This window comes from Fusarium odoratissimum (assembly GCF_000260195.1).
Source record: "Fusarium odoratissimum NRRL 54006 unplaced genomic scaffold supercont1.41, whole genome shotgun sequence".
Classification (NCBI taxonomy): domain Eukaryota; kingdom Fungi; phylum Ascomycota; class Sordariomycetes; order Hypocreales; family Nectriaceae; genus Fusarium; species Fusarium odoratissimum.
The window spans coordinates 242,159-258,590 of record NW_022158723.1 but is presented as its reverse complement, the minus strand read 5'-3'; the positions used below and the strand labels follow the sequence as shown (position 1 = coordinate 258,590).

Below are 16,432 nucleotides of genomic sequence, written 5' to 3'. Positions count from 1 at the left end.
TGATTTCCTTCTGTCTCTCTATATGCCCTATGCCTTACTAGCATATAGTCACTAAGTACTAGCTCTGCGTATTCTAACCTGAAAGGAGTTTTCTAATATGGCATTACAACTTATTGTAACTAGAGATAGCTCCGGAAAGTTTGAGAAACCCAGCTTGTTCATAAGAGGCGGGTCTTCCTATGAAATACGTAGAATCAGCATTCAAGTGTAGATGGAGCAAGTTACTATACTGAAGCTAATGGTTTTTCATGACCTGTTTCTCCAATCCAAATAGTGAGGAACGCCTCAATCTCAGTGAGCCTTGAGCGCTATCAGGTGATAACAATTTCGGGGGCTCTATCATCAAGCAGGGGGAAGGTGCTGCCAGTGCCAACAGTTATGTGCCTGCCGCCTGCCTCCCTCCTGACCTCTCTGCCTCAGCCCCACTTAACTCTTTTATCACCAAAACAATTTCTCCTTTCTCTAAAAACGCTTTGTTTTCTCATCGCCTGCAACTTCTGCACCTCATCTTCGTAATTCTCCCATACGACTGCAGCCGCGTGACGGCAAATGTTTGCAACCATGGGGGCAGCACCTTTGTCTCTGACATTTCTCTGTCAGGGGTTCGCGTTTAGTATTCCTCAGTCAATCGCGCGAGCGCAGTCTCCAAAGCTCGCAGCTTCTCTCGATGCCGCCCAGAAAGTATGATATCCCGCAGCTCATGCTCTGAAAAGGAACTGACGCTTTGTGGATATCTCAAAATCCGGTTGTCACCGTGAAAGAGTTCTCTCTGGACACAGTAAACTGCATGGTTGAATTCTTCAAGTCTGGTTGCTATGAAGTTGACCGAAGGAACTTCCCAAGTGTGATGCAAGCAGGTATGGAGTTGGGCATAACCGTTCATAGCAAAAGCTAATCACTATCAGTTTCAGGTGCACCGGTGGCTCCGGATCGTTTCATGCGAGATGAATTAACCTGCCATCTTCAAATCTGTGCCATCGGTACCCTCTATGGCGTTCCCAAGCTATGCGAGCTTGCTAGGGACAAAATCCAGAAGGTATTCGGAGGGAAATGGTTCGATTCGGTTTTCCTTTTCACTGTCGCCGTTGTGTTGAAGTCAAAGGACCATAAGCTGCAAAGGTTGCTTGTTACTCTTGCGAGAGGGCACTTGCATTCCCTCACCACTTCAAACGGTTTCGACCATGCAACGATGCTAAAAAGCTTCCATCCCAAGTTCAGAGACCAAGATGATATTCTTCACCAAAGCGGAGATCAACCCAAACCTACACCGGCTCCGACGACCCAGGACGAAAGCTCCACCAAGCTTGAGGCCCTCCGGATCCAAGTCTCTTCCCTCAAACAACAAGTAATAGCAGTGTCCCGTGAGCGAGACGAACTCCGCGACCAGTTTTCGGCTGCTTCAGTCAAAAAGGAAGAACTCTGGCAGAGCGTCGCAACTCTTGCCGCTGAGCAAGACCTGTTGCGGAATGAGTTGTCAAATGTTGCAGCCGAGAATAAAGAGCTCCGAGATATTGCCGCGAAAGTGTCCACTGCGAGGGATCATGCTGAGCAAGTCATGAGTGATGCAAAGAACAAGAAGTCTTCAGCGGAAGTAAAAGCAGAAGAAAACGAAAAAATACTCGAGACACTTCAACGAGAGCTGAGGGTCACAAGATCCGAGAGTGGCTTGCTCAAGGCCAGATGGGATAAGGAGAAGACAAAGTCGTCCATTCTGACTCAAGAGAACGACGACCTGAAGAAGTCTCTCGAGCTTGAGAGACGTAGCAGGGTCAATATCACGGAATTTGCACGGGCCGATGTTCGAAATGCTCTCAAAGACGAGCAGAAGGTGGCAACAGACTTGACCGCGAGACTCACTCAAGCGTCACAAGTCCTTGAGACAGAAAGGAAGCACTCAGAAACTCTAGTGCAAGAACTCACTCAAGCCAAGAGAAACCTTGAATCGGAAAGACAAAGCAAGACAGGCATGTCCTTGAGCGAACGAGACAGAATGCACGAAACTATTGGGTCCCAGAGAAGTGAAATATCGGCGCTCGTTAAAGAACGAGACGAGATCAAGAGGGAACTAAAGATGGCAAGAACTGAGAGGAACAATGAGAGTGACAGAAAATGGGAGATCACCAACAAGATGAATGCGTTGATCCAAGCAATGGACGAGTGGGATGAGTGCCGTCATTGCGGTGCCGATTTTGGGACGTACGTGGAAGACCACGGCAGCACGCTAGTTCTGCGTTGCCATTACTGTACAACTCGACACTGGGCGTGATGTGTTAGGATGATGTGTCTGGCTTGGGATGGAGTAAGCAAGGAAGGCATTGTGAGGCATTACTTGGGATCATATGTACGACAGATTCTGTTTTACGAGGATTCATTACGGGATAAGGAGAGGTACAGATTATTTGTTTGTAAGCTACAGAAACAATGACATGACTATTGTTCGCTCTGATACATCTCGGTTCCTTGACCCGGGTCCCCCGCATAAGTCAACGGATACGCATCCGACTATCTATCAACTCCAACTTTCGGATACCAGTACCCGATTACGGAGAATCTAAGATGCTTTTAGGTTACATCACTAGACTGAGTGAGGGGTTGTGAGTCAACCCAGAGAGGCCTATTTATGATTGTGATTACAGATACTCATTCTTCGCCGTCACCCTCCACCAGCCAATCTACATCATTGTCCCGACGCCAACATGTCACCTAGCAACGGAAAGTACGTCGTCTTCGACATCGTTGGGACCTGCGTCTCATACGACAAGCTTACCGAAGCAGTCGAAAAGCAACTCGGTGAAAGACTGCTGGCCGAGAATGTGAAGCCCAGTCTTCTTGTGAACCTCTGGATCGAGGCTGGAGAGAGGGAATATACGTATCTTTCAATAACTAATCGATACGTCGCATTCGACAAGCTGTTCGCATCCCTCTTTTATCGCATGCTCTGGCTCGCCGGTATCCAAGAGCCACGCTCCTTCGCAAATGGGGCTGATATCGAGAAGATTATGCATGGCTACATGGAACTCGAGCCAAGACCTGATCTCAAAGAATGTTTTGATAAGCTTCGAGCAGCGGGATTCACGGTGCGTGGTCTGACAGCTGGGGACTTTGACAGAGTGCTTGGGTACTTTGATAAGGCGGGCATCGAGTTTCCAAAGGAGCACCTGATTTCTTGCGACTCGTTTGGCGTGGGTAAGCCGGATCTCAAGGCATATGCCTCGACCTTTGAGGAGTTGAAGGGAGCAAAGGAGCTTTGGTTCGCCGCGGCCCATATGTGGGACGTCAGCGCGGCCAGGCTAGTTGGGTAAGTGAATTATCGTTGCTTGTTTGCTGTTGCTAATGGTTGTTGTAAAGGTTCAAAGCTGCGTATTGCTCTGTGTTAGAGAAAGAGCCTTGTGTAGACATATTTGGGGAGATGGATGTCATGTCGGATACTCTGAGTGACATGGCAGATAAGATTATTCAAGGTTCATCTTAAGCTATCATGAATAACAATAGAGGTTACATTATGATGTAAGCGAAGCTCAGTTCTGTCCTGAATCCCAATACCAAAGTGTCACAATTGTCTAAGCCAGGGGTTTAGGGACGTTTGGGACTTCTAACAAACCACTGACCAAACATCAAAGCAAACCACGGAGAGCCTTACGCATTCTTCAAGTTCGACGTTTGCGTCGCATCTAGGAAGGTGCATCCAACAGCACCGATTTGGCCTTCAATAACCGTATCCACCAAACTCAAAGTAACAGTTTGTTCCTGTCACATTTGAAACAAACAAGAATAAAGATAAGGTTATCATTAAAGTTAGCGAAAGCTTGCCGTCACATATCTTAGCCAGTACATTCCAATGGCTTCGCTGGAGGTCTAAGACATCTGGCCCTCGCCAAGAGATTTACCGAGGAAGGACAACATTTGTGAACCAGTCTAGAATAGAATTTCTATGATATTGAATCGAGATGTTTGAACAATGGGCGCATGTCTTGGACGGGTGCGGTCGAACGCTCCCGTTTGCGACTTAAAATGCTGGCTGAGTGGCGTTTGTTGGTGACTAGAGGGGATATACAGGGGAAGATGCATGCCTGTTGGGTCCTGGAAGCCTTTTGTGAGGGGCTTTATAGGGAGTGCTTGTTAGGGTTTGGAATGTGGTGAATGGTCAGATCAAAACCCTGGGGATCAAGGGAGGATTTTCACAAGAGCATTATGGCTGGGCAAGACGCTTTTGGCAATTCGTAACCTCACAATAAAATTGTCACTTACAATGCCATTCACCAAGTGTCTCGTCTCACCCATCATTCCTCAGCTTGAAGCTGAGCGCATAAGGCATATTTCAACAAGGTAGGCCCAAGCTCCATCCGGCGTTCATAGCGCAGAAGTCTCCCGCTCAATCTCATACTTTAACAGCGCCACGATACCAGGTACAGCTCTAGCGAAGAGATTCAGGGCCGATGGAACGTTTCAGTTGGAGTCAAATATGTTGCACATGGTGGCTTAAGCTTAGATTTAACCATGTGCCTTAAAAGGATTGTGATACCGGCTAGTAGAGACAGAAACAGGATGTTGGGCAGATAAGATCCGATCGATCGACATCTGGGCTGAAATATTCCTGAGGTCTGTTCTTTGGTTTTGCTGCTGTTTCCATCATGTGATTGTGGCTTAGCAACAGCTGTTCGAAGCAGAGATACTCTTGTAACGTTCGACTGTGTTCCACGGTGTTGTGGAATGTCCCGAGTCGTTTTAACGACGAACTGCACGCCCCATGATTCAATATTGAGAGACGGCTTGCAAGACACACTTGTGTTTTCATAAAAGTCGAGACATGGCATCCTCGATAAGCCACTGCAGCACAATATCAAAATATTGAAACACATGATCACGCAAGTTTTCCGTCTGTCCTTGAGACATTGGCATTTGAGGCTTTAAGCTGTCCACATCCGGGAATGTCGCTGTAGAACGTGGTGGCGTTGATAGATCCGGTCTAGACCATTTGGCTTTTGAGACTGCCATTCCAGGGTCACTTGGCGAACAAAACGACAAGATATATATAATATTCGAAAGAAACACTCTGAAGGCAAATAAATAATAACACACAAGTGCTTTCTCCTTTCAGACCACAGTTACTGCTAGTCAGTTTCAACTTCACGATGCCATCACTTAAGACATCTTCACTCCTCGGTTTCGCAACTTCAGCCGCGCGAGTCGCCGCTCACGGCCATGTGGACTGGCTCGTAACAAATGGCGTTGCTTTTCGCGGTTACTCTGCCCCGGAGATGAGCTGGAACCCCAATCATCCTCCTGTCGTCGGTTGGACCAATGGTGCCACTGATAACGGCTATGTTGAGCCCAATTCCTTCGCAGACCCCGATATCATCTGCCACAGGGCTGCTCGACCTGGCAAAGGTCACGTAAGTGTTGCAGCAGGCGACAAGATTACTCTTCAATGGAATACTTGGCCAGAGAGTCACAAGGGCCCAGTGATTGATTATCTTGCGAGATGTCCTGGAGACTGCGAGAGTGTTGACAAGAACGATCTTGAGTTCTTCAAGATTGGTCAAGAAGGTCTCATCGATATGTCGATGCACAGCGGCAAGTGGGCAGCTGACGTTCTTGTGGCTACTGGCTTCTCTTGGACGCTTCAGATTCCAGAAGCGCTGGCTCCGGGCAACTATGTCCTTCGCCACGAGATTATTGCTCTTCACGGCTCTGGTCAGCCTAACGGAGCGCAAAACTACCCTCAATGCTTCAACCTCAAAGTCACTGGTGACGGAGACTTGGCTCCAGATGGCGTCAAGGGTACTCAGCTTTACAAGGCCAACGATCCTGGTATTCTCTTCAACCTCTACACGACACCTTTGTCCTATAAGATCCCCGGTCCTACACTGGTGCCTGGTCTCCCGTCTACAGTCTCTCAGCGCGTTGTCGCCGCAACTGCAACCTCAAGTGCAACTGTGCCAGGACAGACCCAAGCTAGCATGAGCAGTAAATCATCTTCGTCAACATCGAAAGGAAGCTCTACATCGGCCAGCACCGCTGTTGGAGGAGACACAACACTCAAGACTTCAACAACAAGCCGGTCTTCTTCGTCCAGCACAACGAAGGACACGCCACAGCCCACAGAAGACGACGATATCATCTGCGGTCCTGCAACAGGAGGTCTTCCCAAGTACAGCCAATGTGGAGGAAAGGACTACACAGGCCCGACAGTCTGTCAGTGGGGATCAAGTTGTAAGGTTCTCAATCCTTATTACTCGCAATGTCTTTGATTAGATTGTCTCTGCGCCGGATTGCAGGAGACTCGATTCCTTCATTGAAGTTGTCGCACATTTTGATGAAGTTCGGTAGCGCCTGTGGATGCCTGTTGCAAGACTCCTGCAGCTTTTATTGGCTAGAAAACCGGGGCTATCCACTTCAGTCTGTAGGACGAGGCTTTAAAGCCGTCTCATTCCCAGTTGACCAATTACCAAGCATCAATTTGGTCGCTTGACCCCACAGGCGCTACCGAATTACATGACTTCCTACGGTAGCCATACCTTTTTTGTGTGGAATTTCAACTTCAGCTTTAACGTTATGTAATGATATTTTTTCTTACTGGCTCGATTTCGAAGCGCGACATGATTCATGAATGAACAAGAGCCGTTCGAAGGCTTCATTATAGTGCACCTTGGGAATTATCCTACAGTTGAAAAGGTCATAGAACCTTTACCCTACTGTATGATGATTTTGGAAGAATTGTGACGAATTTAAGAATCCTCCGGCAGTACCGGCAGCATCAGATCATGATTCTTGGATGCCAAAGTCAAAAACAAGAGCTAAAAGTTTGATATTAGTCAATTATTCTTCATTTCAGCTTAGCTTGTGCTCTTCTGGATATCATCGACGTCATGCTTCACTTTCTCCGCGGAGCCAAGATCCTGAAAGCGTCACGCTTTGGGTCTTGATAAACTGTTAGACCACGCTCAATGTTCAATTCCATCAATTTGTAAAAATTCTTCTCAGAGACTGACAACATGCCTCACAGCAAGCCTTGGGTTGTCAAAGTGCAAGCCCATCCTGGGTCAACGGCTGAAGAGATCCGGAACGAGCCGGATTGGGTTTCTGGGCACCAGCACCGCATTGGCTTCAGAGATCGAAATAACCGACTTCCTGGGCTTACTCATAAAGATGATGAGTATAGAGAGGAAGTGGCGAGAGAGAAGCAGAAGTATCTTGCATTTCAGAAGAGAGCCAAGAGTGGAGAATTGATCAATTTCAGAGACTTGATTGAGAATCAAAAGGTCAGTTTCTTATGGTTCAACCAGTGAGGAAGCTAATACTTTCAAGGACTTTCATCTGCGGCATCCGGAAAATCGCTCACTTGGATGGAGATATGTTCTCAACGCGACTGAAGATTGGGTCAAGAATAAAGAGCCATGGCCTGCAAACCTAAAGAAGCAGGAGGAGGAAGAGAAGAAGAAGAAAGAGGAAGAAGCAAAGAGTGATAAAAAGAATGATACGCCTGAGCAAGAGCATGAGTGGAAACGTTCCTCGGATAAAGACAAGCATCACGATGCATACGCAAAGAACAAAGAGAACGAGGAAAAGAAACAGGAAAAGACTTCGAGTGAGAAGCCAAAGCTCTCAGACAAGTATACACCAGCCGAGATAGCCCTTCTCAGAGCATTGGAGCATGAAAAGAACTACATACAACACCTCAAAGAAAATAACGGAAAGAGAAAGTCCCCTCAGCACAAAAATCTCACACAGATCTCAATCGACGACCAGGACCAATTCAGCCCAGACAACTGGCTTCCTCGCTCTCCTGATCTCATCCGTCTCACTGGAAAACACCCTCTCAATGCCGAGGCACCATTGACGCGATTGTACGAAGCTGGCTTGATCACACCTAACGAGCTTCACTATGTTCGAAACCACGGTCCTGTTCCTCGTATTCTGTGGGAGTTCCACGAGTTGGAGATCACCTACGATGGCAAAACTCAGACGCTTTCTATGGATGATCTGAAAGAGTTTGATACGATCAACATCGCTGTTGCGCTTGCTTGTGATGGAAACAGACGCAAGGAGCTCAACATGATCAAGAAGAGCAAAGGTTTCAACTGGGGCGCTGGAGGAGCGAGTTGCGCATATTGGAAAGGACCTCTTCTTCGAGACGTGCTCCTTGCGAATGGTGTTCCCGAGAAACCGCCCGGTCTCGGGGAGAAGCGATATTGGGTCAACTTTGAAGGCACTGATGATTTGAGCGAGGGTAAGTACGCCACTTCTATACCTTTCGAACACGCGATGTCGCCCAACAACGACGTAATTCTAGCCTACGAAATGAATGACGTTCCGTTGCCACCTGACCACGGATATCCCGTTCGTGTCATCATCCCAGGCTATGTTGGTGGCAGGAATGTCAAGTGGCTAAAGAAGATATGGGTAAGCGAAAAGGAAAATGATTCTTATTATCATATCTGGGATAACCGAGTTCTTCCATCATTTGTCACTGAGAAAGATGGCCCTTTCGCAGAAGCCCTCTTTCATCATCCCGATACAGCCTGCAATGAGCAGAACCTCAACTCAATTATCGTCAAGCCTGCACAAGGCGAGAGGATTCCCTTGGGCAGAGCCAAGAAGGGAGAAAATTATCGCATCGAAGGGTATGCCTATGAAGGTGGAGGACATAAAATCCAGCGTGTTGAAGTCTCCCTCGACGATGGAGCAACTTGGCTGTACTGCATCCGCAAATTCCCCGACTACCCAATTCGTCACGGGAACAAGTTCTGGAGTTGGCTCCATTGGCATGTTGACGTTGAGATTTCGCATGTTATTCGTGCAAAGAGTATCATGGTACGATGCTTCAACGTGTTCAAAAACACACAGCCAAGAGAGCCAAACTGGAATGTCATGGGTATGATGAACAACTGCTGGTATACCGTACGTCCTGAGATCACCGATGACGATGACTCAGAAACACCTTCGATTCTATTTAGACACCCTGTTGAGCCAGCTACAAAAGACGGTGGATGGATGAAGCCAAGCGTTGAGAATAAGATTGCAGAGGCGAAGCAAGAAGCTGGCGCGCCTCAGAAGGAGTTTACCCGAGAAGAGATTGAGAAGCATAATACTCAGGATGACTGCTGGCTTGTTGTCGACGGAAAGGTCTACGACGCAACTAGTGTTCTAGGCTGGCATCCTGGCGGTACGGCGGCCATTCTCGGTCATGCAGGCAAGGTCCATCAGGAGACGAGTGACGAATTTGCTAGTATCCACGATGACTACGCTTACAAGAAACTCAAAGGTGAGTCTACAGTCTTGTCCATGGGTGTGTCTAACGAGTATCAGAATGTGCTCTTGGTGTCGTGACTGAAAAGGCCGCCAACTTCATCAAACAAAATGCAGAGGCCGCTGCCAAAGATACATCCCGGTCGAGTAACAAGGATGAGCATCTAGCGTTGGAAAAGCATAGATGGATTCCAGTCAAACTCATTGATCGCAAGAATCTTTCTAAAGACACAAGAGCCTATACCTTCCAACTGCCTGAGGGTAAGAGCATTCTCGGCCTTGGGACATGTCAGCATGTTCAGATTGGCTTCCATATGCTGGATAGGATGCTCATCCGCTCCTACACACCCACGAAGCCACTCCTCCCAGCCCCAGGTGACAATATGACCAATGGAAGTGCCAAGTCTCTTCGTGATGGAGATGCCACCTTTGAGCTCACGGTCAAAACCTATTTTCCCGATGAGAACCAACCAGGCGGCGCCCTTTCCAACATCTTGGACTGTATGCCCATCGGCGAAGAAGTCGAGCTTCGCGGCCCAACTGGAGAAATAGTCTACAACGGCAATGGAGACTTCGTTATCGAGGGTAAAGATCGTCACTTCGATCGTGTATCCCTCGTACTTGGCGGTTCAGGCATAACACCCGGCTACTCTCTCCTCGCGCGTATTCTTCTCTCCAACAACGACAAGACAGAGGTTCGAGTGGTGGACGCTAACAAAACAGAGGCTGATATCTTGCTGAAAGAGGAGCTTGAGGATTTTGAGACGAAGGCCCATGGACAGTTGAAGGTAACTCATGTGCTCAGCCATGCTGATGATAGTTGGAAGGGAAAGACGGGCCATGTGAATGAGGATATCATCAAAGAGGGTTTGTTCGAGCCGTCTGAGAAGAGCGCTGTGTTCTTGTGCGGTCCGCCGGCAATGATACAGAAGGCTGCTCTCCCTGCTCTCAAAGGTATGTTTAGTTCTGTGATTAATGGCTGGTTACTAACGATTTAATAGATTGGGGTTACGTGGAAGATGAGAATATGTTTGGATTCTAGTGTGCCGATCTTATGGAACTATGTTCTATACTCACGCAAGGAAATAAATATATGCAATTACCTTATTATCTTGATTTCACTGTTGATGACGTGGCTTGGCACAAAATGTAGGTTTAGGTCCAAGTGTACGAGAAAGTAAGGTCATCTCAACATCAAGACAGCAATGCAGTCCTCCTACCGCAGATTATTCATGTTTCACAAGTTATTCATCATCCTATTTGGACATGAGATGGATTTGCTTGATGCGGAATTTTGAAATATGTCGCCTTGTCCGCGATCGAAAACGTTCAGGACTTGCAAGAGAAGATTATCACCACTGGAGCATGAAGCTCACATACATTGGACCCCTTCATTATTTCTCCAGCACCTTTAATTCGATGTTGTCTGTTTCGTGAAGATAGTCGATGAAAGCTTATCTGCGGACATACACGCCAAGTCGCCAACCCTAAAAATCCCAACCTTATCAACAACCGTCCACATGTCCTATCATTTCATCAGGGTCCAGGAGGTTAAAGTCCCTCATGAAGAGCGGTCAGAAACTGGTCCATGCTTATGATAAGATGTTGTTTTGTGATATGTGAGAGATGATTTGACTGGTCACTGATAAGAAGTACCTATACGGGAGTTGATCTATCGGATAACCGTATGCAAGATCTCGCCGAGATAGATCAAGGGTGCGTCCTGTATATGGCGCGATTTTGTAGATCATTGATGAGATTATACATCCTATCGGCGCACTTGCCGAAAATTGAGGCCATCTCGATAAAGATAGATGCTCAGTGGGTGGCAGCTCAGTTTGAAGTTGTCGTCAAATACTGATTATTTGACGTCTGAATTCATCCTCTCTCACGCATGAGTGGTTCTGATTGAAGTAAACAAATTGTCTATCTTCAGGGTCTCCATATCATTTGCCGTGATGGTTTTCATATCATGTATCACGACGTTACAAAAATTATTACCAGAATTGTTTGAAATGTGATCAATTTCATCTCTTTCCAAACAGCGGAATGACTCTCATGCTAACTTTTGTCCCGCTAACCAAACGCTATAATACACTCTTTTCCTTTCCATTCTTTTCATTCATCCAGGGTATTCATCATAATCTCATAACTTAAACAGCAGAGGTTCCGTTCTCAGGAGTCTCCTCAGGCCAGACATCGTAACCGAAGGTATCCTTCATGTTGACAAAGCGAGTATGTCGGCCCTTGGCAACACTCTGGATAGCCTCAAAGTCCTCGTCAGACAGGTTGGGAACCTGGAAGTTGCTCTCAATTCGAGAGGGTGTTGAGCTCTTGGGCAGCACGGCATAGCCGCGTCGCAGACCCCAGGCGAGGAGCACTTGAGCGAGGGTGTTACCGCTGCGCTCGGCGACGGCGTTGAGGGTCTCGTTGGTGCGGACCTTCTCACCAGTAGTGGGGACCTGGTTCTGGGATCCGAGGGGAGAGTAAGCGGAGGGGAGAATATCGTTCTCCTGGCAGAACTTAACGAGCTCCTCGTTGGGCAGGAAGGGATGGATCTCGATCTGGTTGACAGCTGGCTTCACCTTGGCGAAGGACAGCAGCTTCTTGAGACCCTCGATGGTCCAGTTGGAAACGCCAATAGCACGGGCCTTGCCGCTAGCATAAATCTCCTCCATGGCGCGCCATGTGGGCTCAGGGTTCTCAGTGAGATCCTTCTTGATGACGTACTTGCCATCTGGTCCAATCTTGGGCTTGTAGTCCTCGTCCTTCTCAGCAGCGATGGGCCAGTGGACAAGGAAGAGATCAATGTAGTCGAGGCCAAAGTTCTTGAGGGAGTTCTCGAACGACCACTTGACCTCCTCGGGCTCGTGGAGGTGGTTCCAGACCTTTGTGCAGATGAAGATGTCCTCACGCTTGACATCCTTGTTCTCGGCGAGGAAATCCCTCACTGCCTGACCGACCTCACCTTCGTTGAGGTAGAACCAGGCGCAGTCGAGGTGTCGGTAGCCGACCTTGAGGGCGCACTTGACGGCATCGTAGGTCTCGCCTTTTGCGCCCTCGTTAGCAAAAGTGCCGAAGCCCAGGCCGGGCATCTTGACGCCATTGTTGAGGGTGAATGTGGTCTTGTTTGAGACGGCCATGGTGTAGATGTTTGGGTGAAGTTTGGGTGTGAGTGATGGGTATGTGAGTAGGTGAAAGATAGGGAGTGAGAATCTTGACTAGCGAGGGGCAGTTTTACAGATGAACGGCTTTTAAAGGGATTAATTAATGATAAAATATCTCAATTGACGTTTCGTCAGTGGAGAGGTACCAATGCTGAAAACTCTATACGAAACGGCAATTGTATGGATGGCACGTTTTTACTGTACAGTACATACTTGATGAGGTGGCTGTCATCCATCATCCACGGTCATGGTTTTTTCGCCGAGGCCGCGCGAGGCGAGTTTGGGTCAAGGTGGTCATTGACGTCATGTCCTGAATTGGGAAACTTCTAGAAAGGCTAAGCTAGACCAAACGGGAGACTCTTACAGTAACGAATTTTCACGCCGATGGAAAATTACTGAGGCTGTTCCGTTTTGCCAAGAACTGTGGTGTACGTACTGTGCCAGTACAGTTACTTGATCGCCCCTCGCTTCAGCTAAGGCACTGTACTGCATGTAGAGTTTTCGTCCAAGGAGAGCTACGTGGACAAAGACTTGAGTCAGGGAAATGTGCAGCGACCAACCAGAAGAGCAAGAGTTGAAAAAAGTAATCTTATCACTTGAAAATTGGAGCCGCAAGTGGCGATCCTTTCAAAAACGTCCCTTGAAATTTGAGGTACGTTTCGAGACGAGAGGCTGAATGCTAGCAATACCCGCTCTAGCCGTATTTTCTTCAGTAACGGTATCCACCCCAAAAAGACGGTCGACGAGTCTCTAGGGTCCCTGTTCGGCAGTGGAGACAAGGATGAAGGATGATGTCAGAAATGAACCCTTGGCATGCATTTATCGTCTTCTCCAATTTAATTCCCGTGCAAAAACAGGCACCGCCAGAAGTCATCTCCACTGGCAGTCCACTTGGTGCGGACTCTTCTCGGCCAGCAGCTCCAAGATAGCGAAGCGATAATGAGGCCTCGAGGTACTTTTATCGCTGAGGCATATCTTTCTCGAATGGTGTAACTTGCTAAGAGGGGCTGCGGAGTCAATCTTGACACAAACCTCACGTCACCTCTGCTACGAGCTATGACGACTGGCTCAAAGTTTAACTCTGCCTCCTCGTGTACCTAGGGGCGTGCGTAGAACTCATATTTTTCACACTGCTTGTCGCGGGAAAACGGGAAGAAACGGTTCAAACGTGTCGTCTTCCAGTCCGTTCTTTGGCTCTCTAGACTAGCCCTTTAGATAACGGATATCCCATGTACTGTATGTACTGACAACAATTGCATTGACGGTGAACGCCCGAGATCCACTTCGGTAGCGCCGTTTGACAAGAGGAAACATGGACTTTGTCTTGAACGGACGAGACGTTCCCGGGAAAAAAAGGGAAAAGTGAGAAAAGATGATGATATCAACAAGAAGGGCGAGTTTTCACTGAATCTCACAGTATCTGGGAGAACCCTCAAGATAGATAAATACGGATCCCCGCCCCATTTCTCTTGTCCATCATCTCGATCTCATACCATCATCATACCCAAGCAGTCTTCCCTTCACTCATACTTGATACCCCCCCGATATAACCCAATCCACGACTGTCTTCTTTCCCTCTCTAACTTGACATTCATCTTCACCTTCGTATCGACTGTCTTTCTTGTTCATCATGCCTGCCTACGACGACAACGAACTTCACACCCCAAACTCCCCCAGCACCCTCCGCAAGATGTCAAACATGAACAATGGCGAGGGTAACGGCGAGGGCCACCACGATAGCCTGGCCATTCCCGGCGACGATGTCAACGGTCCTCAGGAGATCCCCGCTACCAGGTCCTCCATCTCAGAGGCCGCAAAGTACATGCACAACCTCAGCGTCTCGCCCTCAATGAGGGACCGACGATCCTCCCGAAACTCCTTCGGTACTGCTCTGCCTATCCCCCGCAAGCGCCAGTCGCGCCTCTCCTCCGTTCACCATGCGGACGGACGACCCACCCGTCCCGGCATGCCCCCGATCCAGCCTACCCGAGAGCTCCTCGTCGCTCAGGTTCAGGACCTCCAGGCTGAGAAGGTCAAGAAGGCCAAGAACATGGCCTTCGCCTTTGACATTGATGGTGTTCTCGTCCATGGTGATCGTCTGATCCCCGAGGGTAAGAAGGCTCTTGAGATCCTTAACGGTGACAACGAGCTTGGCATCAAGATCCCTCACATCTTCCTTACCAACGGATCTGGTAAGATCGAGAAGGATCGCTGTGCGCAGCTCTCCAAGATCCTTGGCAACCCTGTCGAGACCGACCAGTTCATCCAGTCTCACACTCCCATGAGTGCTCTGGCTGAGTACTACAGCACCGTCCTTGTCGTCGGTGGTGAGGGTTACCGCTGCCGTGAGGTCGCTGAGCAGTACGGCTTCCGCAACATCGTCGTCCCTAACGACATTGTCGCCTGGGACCCTACCATTGCTCCTTACCGCGTCTTCACCGAGGAGGAGCGCGCCACCTCTCGTCCCCGTGACTTCACCAAGATCTGCATCGAGGCCATCATGGTCTTCTCTGACTCGCGAGACTATGCTACCGACATGCAGATCATCATGGATGTCCTTCGCGCAAAGAACGGTCGTCTCGGCACCGTTGCTGAGGACCCCGTTGCTGAGCGCGTTCCCATCTACTTCTCCCAGGGCGATCTTCTCTGCCCTACCGAGCACCCTTACCCTCGCATGTCCCAGGGTGCTTTCCGCATCGGTCTCGAGGCTATGTACAAGGCCCTCACCGGTGCTGACCTCGAGCGTGTTGTCTACGGCAAGCCTGAGTTGGCTACCTACAAGTACGCTGACGATGTTCTGACCTCATGGATGGGCGAGCTCCACGGCGAGGAGCGTCTTCCCGAGCACATCTACATGATCGGCGACAACCCCGCGTCCGACATCATCGGTGGAAACATGTACGGGTGGAACACCTGCTTGGTGCGCACCGGTGTTTTCCAGGGCGGAGACAACGACGAGAACAACCCCGCCAACTTTGGCGTCTTCCCCAACGTTCTGGAAGCCGTCAAGAAGGCTCTCCGCAACGAGCTCGGCCAGGACTTCAAGTGCTTCTTCGACGAGAAGATCAACCCCGTCCTGCACGGTGACGCTACCGACGCCGCCGCTGTCGTCTAAGCGTGCGACAATGACATTTTAACGAAACTTTGTTTTTATTTTATGGCGTTTGGATTGGGGGAATTGAAAAGTCTACGACGAATTTGAACCCATGGATTTTTGACTTTTTGGCATAGACCAGCGATAGAATCTTGATATCAATAGCATAGATTGAATTGACCAAGTTGACACTAGGCGGACGCGTCTGAGTGTGTCTTGGGGAATTGCCTGGAGCAGTTCAATTGAAAGCAAATTCTGAACTTTTTCATGTCGTGCATCGTGAATGCGACCGGACCGTGATTGAGTCGTGCCTCAATTGAGATGGTCTATGTACCTGCAACCATTCTCTCTGCCTTGGCTGCCCTGTAGGCCCTGTACCTTTACTGTCCTTCACTGTGCCTTGTACCTGCAACTCGCAACCACCAAGAAATTTTCCCCGATCGGCAGCGATACCCGCCCTGAACCAGGCTGCAAGCGTGGGTACAAGGAAAATGACAAGTTGGTTGCCAGGGTTGTGATCTCGCTCTTGGCTGCTCATCTGGGATCGGCACAGATTCAAGGCAAGTGCCGAACTCAAAAGCAAGATCAGCAGAGATGAAAACCTGGAAAGCTTCATAAGATCAGCGATACATATTTCTCAAGCGACACTCTTTTGCACCGTCGAGACCGTTTTGAATCGTAAAGACCGTTCGGTCAGCAACGTAAAGTGAGGAGTTCGAGTGGGTGGATGCAACGATGTCATGGCGTCAGCGGGGAGTTTTAGGCCAGTTTCTAGGGGTTGGTCCACTATCACGAAAATAGCCCAGTTCAGGTGGACATGTGAAATACGACATCATCAGCTTCTCCTCCGAGTCGAGCTTCAGTTGCGTTCTTGAGGACGGGCTCATGGAGCAGTTCAGAATAATTACAATTACCTCGTGGC

The 16,432-nt window shown here is 48.8% G+C and overlaps 6 protein-coding genes across 8 annotated transcripts; 5 read left to right on the top strand and 1 right to left on the bottom strand.

Annotated features, from left to right (window-relative positions):
• Positions 1 to 787: 787 nt before the first annotated feature.
• On the top strand, positions 788 to 2,266 carry FOIG_14493 (uncharacterized protein; the record flags this gene model as incomplete). Its single annotated transcript, XM_031215752.1, has 2 exons — positions 788 to 857; positions 906 to 2,266. The coding sequence occupies 2 exons, from the start codon at positions 788 to 790 to the stop codon at positions 2,264 to 2,266; spliced, it is 1,431 nt and encodes a 476-aa protein (XP_031054637.1).
• Positions 2,267 to 2,696: 430 nt separating this feature from the next.
• Positions 2,697 to 3,472, top strand: FOIG_14492 (uncharacterized protein; the record flags this gene model as incomplete). Its single annotated transcript, XM_031215751.1, has 2 exons — positions 2,697 to 3,298; positions 3,349 to 3,472. 2 exons carry the CDS (start codon positions 2,697 to 2,699, stop codon positions 3,470 to 3,472), a joined length of 726 nt encoding a protein of 241 aa, XP_031054636.1.
• A 1,602-nt stretch (positions 3,473 to 5,074) lies between these two features.
• Positions 5,075 to 6,771, top strand: FOIG_14491 (endoglucanase). Its single transcript, XM_031215750.1, has one exon. The coding sequence runs from the start codon at positions 5,133 to 5,135 to the stop codon at positions 6,249 to 6,251; it is 1,119 nt and encodes a 372-aa protein (XP_031054635.1). The 5' UTR covers positions 5,075 to 5,132; the 3' UTR covers positions 6,252 to 6,771.
• A 28-nt stretch (positions 6,772 to 6,799) lies between these two features.
• FOIG_14490 (nitrate reductase (NADH)) lies at positions 6,800 to 11,048 on the top strand. Of its 3 annotated transcripts, XM_031215748.1 has the most exons (4): positions 6,800 to 7,262; positions 7,309 to 9,265; positions 9,310 to 10,203; positions 10,251 to 11,048. In XM_031215748.1, the coding sequence occupies exons 1-4, from the start codon at positions 6,996 to 6,998 to the stop codon at positions 10,289 to 10,291; spliced, it is 3,159 nt and encodes a 1,052-aa protein (XP_031054633.1). In that variant the 5' UTR covers positions 6,800 to 6,995; the 3' UTR covers positions 10,292 to 11,048. The 3 variants fall into 3 exon arrangements, with proteins under 3 accessions (XP_031054633.1, XP_031054632.1, XP_031054634.1); XM_031215747.1 differs by having other exon boundaries at positions 9,310 to 10,636; XM_031215749.1 differs by having other exon boundaries at positions 7,309 to 10,203; positions 10,251 to 10,266.
• A 68-nt stretch (positions 11,049 to 11,116) lies between these two features.
• Positions 11,117 to 12,695, bottom strand: FOIG_14489 (uncharacterized protein). Its single transcript, XM_031215746.1, has one exon. It carries the CDS (start codon positions 12,390 to 12,392, stop codon positions 11,403 to 11,405), a length of 990 nt encoding a protein of 329 aa, XP_031054631.1. The 5' UTR covers positions 12,393 to 12,695; the 3' UTR covers positions 11,117 to 11,402.
• Positions 12,696 to 13,031: 336 nt separating this feature from the next.
• On the top strand, positions 13,032 to 15,850 carry FOIG_14488 (uncharacterized protein). The gene has a single exon (XM_031215745.1). The coding sequence runs from the start codon at positions 14,047 to 14,049 to the stop codon at positions 15,529 to 15,531; it is 1,485 nt and encodes a 494-aa protein (XP_031054630.1). The 5' UTR covers positions 13,032 to 14,046; the 3' UTR covers positions 15,532 to 15,850.
• The last annotated feature ends 582 nt before the right edge of the window (positions 15,851 to 16,432 follow it).

Excerpts from the sequence above, each read along its gene's own strand:
- FOIG_14489 (XM_031215746.1), bottom strand. The coding sequence starts at position 12,392 with ATGGCCGTCTCAAACAAGACCACATTCACCCTCAACAATGGCGTCAAG.
- FOIG_14488 (XM_031215745.1), top strand. The coding sequence starts at position 14,047 with ATGCCTGCCTACGACGACAACGAACTTCACACCCCAAACTCCCCCAGC.
- FOIG_14490 (XM_031215747.1), top strand. The coding sequence starts at position 6,996 with ATGCCTCACAGCAAGCCTTGGGTTGTCAAAGTGCAAGCCCATCCTGGG. Across the intron at positions 7,263-7,308 it reads ACTTGATTGAGAATCAAAAG|GACTTTCATCTGCGGCATCC; the intron begins GTCAGTTTCTTA and ends AATACTTTCAAG. Across the intron at positions 9,266-9,309 it reads CGCTTACAAGAAACTCAAAG|AATGTGCTCTTGGTGTCGTG; the intron begins GTGAGTCTACAG and ends AACGAGTATCAG.
- FOIG_14491 (XM_031215750.1), top strand. The coding sequence starts at position 5,133 with ATGCCATCACTTAAGACATCTTCACTCCTCGGTTTCGCAACTTCAGCC.